Source organism: Oryza sativa, chromosome 11 (genome assembly GCF_034140825.1).
Source record: "Oryza sativa Japonica Group chromosome 11, ASM3414082v1".
Lineage (NCBI taxonomy): Eukaryota > Viridiplantae > Streptophyta > Magnoliopsida > Poales > Poaceae > Oryza > Oryza sativa.
In genome coordinates, this window is record NC_089045.1 from 5848031 (window position 1) to 5858875 (window position 10845).

The 10845-nt window shown below is 41.7% G+C and overlaps 2 protein-coding genes and 2 long non-coding RNA genes across 4 annotated transcripts; 1 reads left to right on the plus strand and 3 right to left on the minus strand.

Moving 5' to 3' along the window:
• Window positions 1–991: 991 nt before the first annotated feature.
• LOC136353945 (uncharacterized) lies at window positions 992–2428 on the minus strand. The gene is made up of 2 exons (XR_010737552.1): window positions 1762–2428; window positions 992–1449 (listed from the first exon to the last, which is right to left on the minus strand). It is a non-coding gene; the product is annotated as an uncharacterized lncRNA (long non-coding RNA).
• Window positions 2429–2619: 191 nt separating this feature from the next.
• On the plus strand, window positions 2620–3865 carry LOC136353946 (uncharacterized). Its single transcript, XR_010737553.1, has 2 exons — window positions 2620–2759; window positions 2824–3865. It is a non-coding gene; the product is annotated as an uncharacterized lncRNA (long non-coding RNA).
• A 128-nt stretch (window positions 3866–3993) lies between these two features.
• On the minus strand, window positions 3994–7039 carry LOC107279424 (disease resistance protein TAO1-like). The gene is made up of 3 exons (XM_026021333.2): window positions 5509–7039; window positions 4472–4629; window positions 3994–4358 (listed from the first exon to the last, which is right to left on the minus strand). Exon 1 carries the CDS (start codon window positions 6941–6943, stop codon window positions 5696–5698), a length of 1248 nt encoding a protein of 415 aa, XP_025877118.1. The 5' UTR covers window positions 6944–7039; the 3' UTR covers window positions 3994–4358; window positions 4472–4629; window positions 5509–5695.
• A 1081-nt stretch (window positions 7040–8120) lies between these two features.
• LOC112936908 (putative disease resistance protein RGA3) lies at window positions 8121–10528 on the minus strand. Its single transcript, XM_066305442.1, has 3 exons — window positions 10503–10528; window positions 8970–9153; window positions 8121–8852 (listed from the first exon to the last, which is right to left on the minus strand). Exons 1-3 carry the CDS (start codon window positions 10526–10528, stop codon window positions 8247–8249), a joined length of 816 nt encoding a protein of 271 aa, XP_066161539.1. The 3' UTR covers window positions 8121–8246.
• Between the last annotated feature and the right edge of the window lie 317 nt (window positions 10529–10845).

Here is a 10845-nt window from a genome sequence, read left to right on the forward strand (position 1 = left end):
ACTCTCAGGTTTTGGCTGACATGGCGGATGAGTCAACGTGGGACCCACATGTCAATGGCTCAAACATTTTCCCCTCTCTCCCTCTCTTCCCATCTCTCTCCAGGCCTCCATGCTCCACGGATATGTTGCGTTTGAGATAATATGGACTTCTCTTGAAAATTGTATTAATTAAGTATAATCTGTCTGGTTATACCTGGTGTAATAATTTACACAAATTACAATATTGCTATTTGTATTTTTAAGATTGAATCGCACAAACTTGCATCACGGTAGATCCTATTGAGTTTCTTTTATGAGTTTTTTTATAGTCCATCAGATTTTTGGTACCTCCCGGTACCTGCAATCAGAGCCATCCATCGAGCCAGATCCAACGGATTAAAATCCTCGTTACTGCGCGGTACCCAAGTCCCCTCGATGGTACCTCCTCCTCCGCCCGTAGAGAAAATTGTGATTTTGCTATCGCAAAAGAATGGTTTCGCTGGAATACTATCCCTTCAAAGTGATTCATTAAAATGCTATCCTAAACTAGGGGTGTTCACTGAAATGCTATTTTGGATCTTTTTGTTAGTACTAATGTTTTTACTCTCTTTTATTTTTTCTCCGGACCAAAATGCCCTCGCCTCTATGTCCTCCTTTCGCCCAGGATAATGGCAGGTTGACACATGCTTTGATTGCTCTAGCAAAATATATTGCTATATATTTGTGAAACCTATGCACGCCTCATGCTCCGCCGCGTGATATGTATATACTAATTGATCATTAACACTAATACAAAAGCTCCAGTACACTGGTTTGAAAGTCAAACAACACCTCTTTGGTTTTGACACATGTTGTGCTAGAGCAATATATTTTGCTTTCACATTTGTACAATAAAAATGGTGTGTAGTCCAGTTCAGCCACAAGCGCGCATACACATCAAGATATAATGGAGAAGCTAGCTTAACCCATAAATTTTGGGCATGAAAAAATTGTAAAAACAAAATAAAACAAATTTGGACAGCATGTAGACATAATATTGAATAGCATGTGGTTCACAAAATACCTCACATAACAATGGTTCACAACATAACAGTGGTCACAATATAACAGTGGTTCACATGCACCATGGTTCACAACATGATAGTGGTTCACATGCACCATGGTTCACAAAAGACCTCAAATATCAGTGCCTCACATGCACCACCAACAAAGGTGGTTCACATACACCAACATGGTTCACATACACCACCATGGTTCACAAAATACCTCTTATAACAGTGCCTCACATGCACAGCACACAATCAAGTAGGCTTCATTTTCTTGGGTGTGAGCTTCTTTGTACATGTCCTCTTTGATGGAGCCGGCTGTGAGCTTGATTCAGCAATATTCAACCTCCTTTTACATGTCACTTGTGAAGCAAGTGCCGGTTGTGAGCTTGTCCCTCCTTGTTCCATTAACATTGCAAGCCGGCTACAAGGAAATTGTTGTTGTTAAGCAAAAATACATCTAGGTTAATGTAATTGTAGTTGGTTGTACTAACTGTCTTGTCACAACTGTTGGGCTTTCTTGAATAATGGTTTCTACAGTAGGCCTAGTTGGGGTATGTGGTATAGGAGCAGGAGCAGCATGAGCAGCAGGAGCATCAGGAGCATCAGGAGTAGGGGCATAAACCACATCAGGACCATTAGGAGCAGGGGCATAAACCACATCTATCTAACCCCTTACTTCCAGCAAATCAATCGTGCAATCATGTCACTGAAAAAAAAATAGAGAAGTGCATACCTCCCAACAATCTGTAGCCAGGTGGAGTCATCCATGGAGTCAAACCCTAACCACACGTTGAGGGAGTGGAGGGCGGGAAGAGCTGACCGAGGGGCAGCGGCTGATGGGGGTGGCGGCGGTGGCGGCGGATGGGGGTGGCGGTGGCGGCGGAGGCGGATGGGGGCGGGGGAGGCGGATAGGGGCGGCGGCGCTGACTGGGGGAGGACGAGGTGAGGGAGTGGCAGGGGCGGGGGCCGGCGCCGGCGCCGGAGATGAAGCCGATGCGGAGGCACGCTGCTGTCGCCTCTGCCGATGCCGCTCCCAGCTTCTCCATCAGTCAACACCGGTGCTGGACGGCTGGAGAGATCGATTCGAACTGGTGATAAGGACACAAGGGTATTTTGGTCAGAACAAAACTTAAAATAGAGTAAAATCATTTCTAGCAAACAAAAAGATCCAAAATAGCATTTCAGTGAACACCCCTTAGTTTAGGATAGCATTTTAATGAATCACTTTGAAGGGATAGTATTCCAGCGAAACCATTCTTTTGCGATAGCAAAATCACAATTTTCTCCCGCCCGCACGCCCTAAACAAGTGGAGGGGTAAAACTGGGTTTTCGCATGGTCCGTTCTCGCTGAGTCCACACCGCTCATCTGGTCCTCCCCGACGCCCGCAAGCCGATTCTCCCGATCTCCTCCCCTTGAGGCACCTCCTCTGCATCCGTCCTCCATGGTGGAGGCGTGGCCAAGCTTGCGCGACCATCAAGCTAGCTGAACACCTCTACCTACCTCTCACTGTAACCTGCCGCCACCATTCCTGCTTCATCCCAACTCAACTCCCCCCTTTTTGCTCCTGGGCCAGATGTGGCCGACGCGGACGACCTTAATGCGATGACGAAGAGGCGGCCACGGCAACTAGCTCAGCGCGGCGGTGACTTCGGCGGGCCATGGGCTGATGTGTGGATGTCGCTCGACTAACCCCCAGATCCTCCCTCCTCCTTGGTAATTAGCACATTACGGTAAGATAATGGTCTGATGATTGCAGCATTTTGATCATCTGAGTATCTGACTTATCTTTGTCAGGATTTCAAAGTGAAGAGGCCACTAGTGTCCATTGCCTGGCTTCTTGCGTGGTTTATGTCTATGGTCAAGGTCCATTGCCAGGCCATCTCTCCTTACAAGGCAGCGGTAGCGCCGCGGCACACCGCAGCTGCCGCAGTGGGGTGCTGAAACATAAGGGGGTTGGGGAAGATGTTGAGGATGGATTTGAGGAGGATTCGAGTTAGGAATGAGATTGGAGTTTGACGAACACAGCACAACGCAACTTCAGTGCGACGGAAACGCACGGGCGCCCTTTGAAATCAGAGGATAGCCGCAGCCGCGGGAGGGGATGAAGTTAGCGCATGCGCATGACGGCATGAGACACCACAGGAGCGCTGCAGGTGGGAGCATCAGAGCTTTGCTTTTGCTTTGTTCCCTAATCCCTATCCTACCCCGGATGGATGAACGGTTGGATTTAAATCGGTACCTCAAGGTACAAAGTGCTGGACCGGAGTAATGCTCGCTCCCTCTCTCTCCTCCGTGGGAACGTTGGTGAGCAAAATGCTCGATCGCTGTATTCTGTGCAAGGTTGTTTGCACTTTGCACCAGAAAGCTGAGGCGATGGAGCCGCCGGCCCTCGCTAGTGGCATGCACACTTGTGTGTGATCACAAGGCACAAAGTTGCTATCTTAATTTCTGGAAGACAGGCTGGTAGTAGTGCTCACCCACGATACTTTCATGTCATATCACAGGACTTGATTAACGATAGCAAAGTCATCATGCGGCCATGAGCCGAAAGCCGAAAATCATGGCCCTTTAATTTGGAGCATATTATCGCATTGACTCGAGGTCGTCCTAGTCTTGGCGCCTATGCTACGCACAAAGCACAGCTAATAGAGCATAATCTTCAGCTTCTTAATTACTCACACTGTACAAAAAAAAATAAATAAAAAGAAATAAACCCCTGAAGTTTAATTCTTTTTGGACAGAGAAAATAGTTAGTTTGAATTGTAGGCGTACGTTTTGTCTGGACTTATTTGTACGGGTATGGCAATTAAGCTGGAGTCCCAAGCATGCAGTAACATACTACTCCGTTCCATTTTGTCCCTTGCTGGTTTATATATAAGAGCCGAATCATAATTTTCAACACTAGGTTTTTTTGCCTGATGAGCCCGAGCGTGTGCGTGAGTACTGCCTAATGGTTATTATCACTTGTTTTTTGCCCTTTGGTCGAGACTTAACTGAATGAGGAAAGGAACAAAAACCACCCCTCAAAACACGGAAAACGTAAAACAAAGTAGCAGAGTCAGCAGTAACCAGTAAGCAGTTAGCCAACATCCAATCCAACACACACGCTAATTAATGACGGGTTGATCTTCAGTTCAGTGGAGTTGATCTTCAGTTACCAAGTACCCTGACCTGGAGTGTGATCGAACCATACGGTGGTTAACTCCGATGTGCTGTTAAATGCCAGCAGATACAACTGTGTATTTGGAGAGATTGAGGATGTGCTGAGCTTTGTTCCCTCTGAATCTGCTGCATATGCTATGGACTCTCATGAAAACATCAGTTCCGAGCTGCGGAAAGGAGCAGGTGATTGTGAGTGAAACCATCAAAGATCATTGAAAATCAATAATGTAGCATACTGGATACAGCGTTTACTAAGATTTGAGAAACCAACCAGGTGTACCTTGCTATATCCATGCCGACCACACTAGTTTGACCTGATCAATCTCATTTCGGCCATGAAAAAAATCTTGTAAGTTGATCAAGGGCTTTGATTTTGCCACCTGATATTCACCCCCAACTGCTTGTCTTGCTAATGCAGCAGCTATATTAATAAATTGTCTGCAAATTGCACAAATAAAGTCAACACTTCCATTAGCGAAATTTCAGTTCGTCTGAACGGAAATCGTTACTATACGATGAAAGATTTGAGCACTAAGAAAAAGGGACGTCCTGATGATGATCATGTGAGAATCCTATAAGAAATGCGTTACAAGTTCGCCTTTTTGTGCAATCACAGTTGCTAAAATGTTCCTTTTTTTTTCTGTAGTACTATAACAGTGCTCTACTACCGCTATTATCACCAGTACAAGTGATCTCAACTATTAATTTATAAATTCTATTATCAATTGGTGAAGTGTTGGTATAAATAAATTTGACCGATTTGATTAGAAAAAATAGTCTATATTGAGCATTGTAAAACACCTTTTTAGGCATTTGAATGAATATTGATACAGTAATTAGTACTCCCTTCATACTCGTAAAAGAAGTCATTTGGACAGCGACACGGTCTCCAAAACATAACTTTGACTTATTGTTTCTATAAAAATATTTATTGAAAAGTGATATATATATATATATACTTTTATAAAAGTATTTTCAAGACAAATCTATTCATATAATTTTTACATTTTTCAAACTCAACAATTTGAGAGTTATTTATGATTTATATTCCCAAGGTTTGACTTAAACATTGTCCTAAACGATTTTCTTTATGAGTACGGAGAGAGTACAAGGATGCAAAGCAAAGTGAAATCTGTACTGAAAAGAGATACTGTATATGATTTTTTATGAATAGCAAGCGCAAAATAACATCACGCAAACGGCATGTTTCAACCGGGAAAAGAAAAGAGTGACAATGTAAAGTAGATGATTTTTTTTTAACTTTTCACCATAAAAGATTTCTCCGTAAAATATGGCATAGCTTGGTTGTGCACATACCTTTTTTTTTATGTGAGCGAGTTTCTTCTCGTTCTCATCAGATTGATACCACTGCCGTAATCCAGGGCACATATAAATACATAGATTTTCGAGATTAGTGAGTTGCTGTATACTCTCTGGCAATGAACTGATGCCCTTGCATCTATCAATTTTCAGTTCCTTGAGTGAATTGAGGTCGCCCATCCTTTCAGGCAGAGAGTGAATTCTGTGGCAAGCTTCCAATTCTAGTGACTGTAGGGAGGTGATGTTGCATAGTCTCTTGCAAATCATTCAGCTTTCCGCAATCCTTTATCGTCAACCATTTGAGAGAGGCAAGTTCTCCTAACCATTGTGGTAGCGATGTCATGCTATCGCATTGATACAGATGTAGTGATGTTAGTGAAGTGAGTTGCCTCATGCTCCCTTGCAAGTCCAGCAGATCAGGAAAGCCTTCTAAACTCAGGTGCTGTACACATGTGATCCCACCCAACAATCTTGGCTGCTCTGCCTGGTCGTCTTTTAGTTCTTTCAGAGAGTTGAGGTTGCCCATCCTTTCAGGTAGAGAAGGAGTTCTAACGCATTTTTCCAATGTTAGTGGCTGCAGGGAGGTGAGGTTGTCACACATTGTCTGTTGCAAATCATTCAGATTTTTGCGGTACCTCAATCTCAGGTTTTCGAGAGAGGTGAGTTCTAACCATTGTGGTAGTGACTCCATGATACTGCATCCATCCAGATTTAGTGACTGTAGCGAAGTAAGCTGCCTCATGTTCCCTTCCAAGTCCTTCAGCTTTTGAAAGCCTACTAAACTCAGGCCCTGTAGACATGTGAGCTCACCCAACCATCTTGGCAGTCCTTCTGCCTTTTCATTGTCTTCTAATATCAGTGATTTCAAGGAGGAGAGGGCTCGGATGATCTCCGGCGATGCGCTGCTAAGATCACCGCATCCATCGATATGTAAATGAAGAAGGGGAGGGAGGTGGCAAAGCAACACCCACTGATGCATAGGCACCAGCTTGCATAAATGGTCTGACAGGCAAGCCACTGCAGAAGAGGAGGAAGCAGAGGTGTGGCATCTCTCTACCCGTGATGATAGTACATTATCACTGAGTATTATTGTCCAGTTGCCAGCATTAGGTGGGCTCGATTTCAGCCTTACTTTGGGGCAGTCAGAAATTTCCATGTCTTGAAGCATAGGAAACATGACTTGTGTTTGAAGATCGTCCCTGAAATCCAGCTCTTCCAAGCTGTGCATAGCCCATAGGTGAAATCCTATCAGGCGAGGAAAAGCTCCCGGTCCACCATAGATGCCCTTGTCAATTCTTCTAATGCCATGCATACGTCCGAGAGTAATCTCTCCTAGGTTTGGTAACTGACCAAAAGGCGGCAGGCTGTTGCACTTCGGTAAATCCCACAAAGTAATACTGACGAGATTGGGGAGATGATGTCCAGTATTCATTACCCAGGATGGAAAGCTGATGCTCTATAACCCTCTATCACAAACTTCTTTAAAGTGTTTGGTGGTACCATCTCTCCCAATACATTCATGTCCTCCACAAACCTATCAGCTCCTCCAGTCCACTCCAAATTCAGAGAATTAATGCTTTCTTTTTCAATCAATTTTATACTCCGCGCCTCTTGTGTGGACTTCACATTTTCAAGCCTACTGAGCTCCAAAAATTCATCAAGAATTGCATGTTCAAGGAGAGGAAGATTGCTGCTAGATTGACCTTCACCGGTGTGCACCACAAAGTGGGGCAATGTGAAGAGGAAGTTGGATTGAGGAAGCTTGGCCTCAAACAATTTGCAGCCCATCACATTTAGAACCTTCAGACTTTCCTTTTTAGTCAAACATTCTGGAAGCCTTGCTAGCATGCTGGAACCTGAAAGGTTCAAGGTATGTAGCATCCTCAGGCTGCCAATACTTTCAGGTATACTACAGAGAATTTTATTCTTAGACAAGTCCAGATGTTCTAGATTGGAAAAAGTGCTGATGCTACCAATGAAACTGTCAGTTTGATCTGTTGATGGGCTGCCAAAGACATAATCCATGCACCGTGCTAAATTCAAGTATTTCAGATTTGTTAGACTGCCAATGACTTCTGGCAACCCTATGAGAGGTAACTTATCTTGATGGATTTCTCCATTCTGCAGTGACAAATTCAAATATTCGAGTTTGGCTAGGCCATGTAAAGCTTGAGGTATACCTAACAATGAACTACAACATGATAAATCCAGATGCACCAAATTTTTTAGCTTCTGAAAAGACCTTGGTAATTCTACTATCTTATCAGAACCTGATAAGCTCAAGTACTTGAGTTCCATGAGGCTACCCAAATCTTCCGGCAGACTATGGAGATCGGATTGCTGTGATGATAAGTTCAAATATTTAAGTTTGGTGAGGATGCCAAAAAATTCCACGCTAGGTAGAGATAGATTTGAATTGCATGAAAGGTTCAAATATTCCAGTTTGGTGAGGTTGCCAAGAAACTCCACATCTGGTAGTTTCAGATCTGAACTGCTAGACAGGGTTGGAAATTTCGGACCGAAATTTCCGAAATCATTTCGGTGACCCCCGATACGATATCAATTCGGCCGAAATTTTTGAATTTTTCAATTTTTTCATGAATTTGGATAATATTTGTTCAAATTCAACTAAATTTTGTTCAAAATTTCAGAAATTTCGGACCGAAATTTCCGAAATTTAGGGATTTCGGTGACCACCGATAGAAACACCTGGACCGATAGAGTGAACCCTGCTGCTAGATAGGTTCAAATTGATGCAGTTCCGTTAGAAACCCCAGGCACTGTGATAAACTTCGGGTACAAGAGCAATTTGAGAAATCGAGATGCACCAGTTTATTAAGCTTGCCAAACGACTCGGGCAGTTCTCGTATTCCTGAACAATTTGACTCTGGCAGTGCCACGATTTCATAAGACCCACGAAGGCTGAGGTACATTAATTTTATGAGCTTGCTGATGCAATTAAGGATCGTTTGATATTGGATCCCAGGGGCATTAAGATACCTCAGCTGCTTCAATTGACCAATATAATCTGGTAACTTTTGTATAGAGCAATCACTCAAATCCAAGACACGCAAAGACTTGCCAGAAGAAAATGCACCATCACTAAGACGGAATTCCCTACAGTTCGTAAAGCACAAAGCCCGTATCTTTGCTAGGTAACCTGTGGATGACTCCAATGGCTTGAAGCAATTACTGAGCAGTGCATAATGGTAACTGATTCCACCAGAGTTGTCTTGTTTGTTATCTAGTAAAATTTCATCGACCATTACCAATCTTGCTATATCATGCACTAAGTCATGCATGGTGAATAGAGTGACATCTTCATGATACAGTCCAGCAGTCTGCAAGAAACATCAGTTAGCAGCATGAAGATTTTATATTGGAATAAATAAATTGATTCCCCACCCCCTTAACTGATGGAAAGGGAGGGTGTGGGCAAGCTCATCAAATGTACTCACCAGAGGTGATTTTGAGAGTTGAAGGAAGGACAGTCCCAAGAGCTGCTTGATGTATCTCTCACTGAGCTGCCTAGTCGAGAATATGTTTGATTCCTCAATGAAACCCAAAGAAACCCATTGGTGGATCAGAGCATTTTTTACTATGTTATGACCTTTCGGAAAAATTAAAGTATATAGTTTAGAACTAATTAAAATTCGGAATTAAAAATTAGGAAAATTAAAAATAGAAGTCAGAGTCCACATCAAAATATAATTTACAATAACTAAAATTCAAATTAAGAAAAGCAAGATTGGGAGAAGAGTCTAGAGTCCATATAGGAATAAAATTTATAAATAACTAAAATTCAGAATTAAAAAATAAGAAATATTAGACAAAAAAAAAATCTAGAGTCCATATAGGAATACAATTTATAAATAACTAAAATTCAAAATTAAAAAAAAATACAAAGTATTGAAAAATGAAGTTAGAGTCCATATATAAATACAATTAGAAATAATGTATTGGGAATTAGAAAAATAGAAATATTGAAATAAGAGTCTAGAGTACATATAGGAATATAGAACTAACTTAAAGTCAGAATTAAAAAATAAGAAAAATTAAAAATAGAGTTAAGATTCCATATATAAATACAATATAGAACAACAAAATACAAAATTTAAAAAATAAGCAAGATTGGGAGAAGAGTCTAGCGTCCATATAGAAATGCAATTTATAAATATCTGAAATTAGGAATTAACAAATAAGGAATATTGAAAAAATAATCTAGAGTCCATATAGAATAAAATTTATAAATAACTAAAATTTAAAAAATTAGAAATATTGGAAACAAATCTAGAGTCCATATAGGAATCCAATTTAACAATAACGGAAATTCAAAATTATAAAATAAGGAATGTTGAAAGAAGAGTTTAAAGTACATATAGAAACACAATTTACAAATAACTAAAATTCGGAATTAAGAAAATTGAATATGTGAAGAAGTGTCCAGAGTTCATATAGGAATAAAATTTATCAATAATAAAATTCGGAATTAAATAATTAAAAATATTGAAAGATGAGTCTAAAGTCCATATAGAAATACAATCTATAAATAACTAAAATTTGAAATTAAAATAATTAATAACTATTACGTATATACAATACAATATGAATATCACACAGTTGTTAGTTTGATCAAGAATTTAAATTATGTTGCCATTTTAATGTATTTAAGAAAATGTGAATATATTTAAGCTATTATATGAGAAAAATATAACGGTGCTAGCCGCGCAATTTGCGCGGGCCACCATGCTAGTTTAATCTAAAGTAAAGTAAAGCAAGCGAGTGGCACCCCTCTCCATTACGTTTTCATTTGGGTACTGTAGTAATGTAGTTCACCTGAGTACGGACTACGGAGTACCTATCTGTGAGAAAATCTGCTTTCCCAGATCTGCCGCCATGGCCGACGGACGGCGTCGAAGGCTTCGAGTAGGAAACGTTGGATGTGGCCTAGAAGGAGCACCTGGAGGCTGGAGGAGCGACACCAAGCACACCATCCACCTCGAGGGGCGGCGTCCATTGACCGCCGGGAGGAGGGTAAGGCCGAAGACCTGCGTCCTACGATGAGGAACCCGACACCGGCGACCACCACCGGTGGCAACCCAGACCCAGAGCCAGAGGTAGGATATGGGAGGAACAGGGGATGGGGAGACCGGGAGAGGGGCTGGATCAGCGGCTCTCGCTTCACCCCCGAGGCCCATAAACTATTTTTTTTCTCTGATTTCACTTTATTGCTTACACCGTGTTTAGATTCAAAATTTTTCTTCAAACTTTCAACTTTTTATCACATCAAAACATTCCTACACACATAAACTTCAAACTTTTCCGTCACATCGT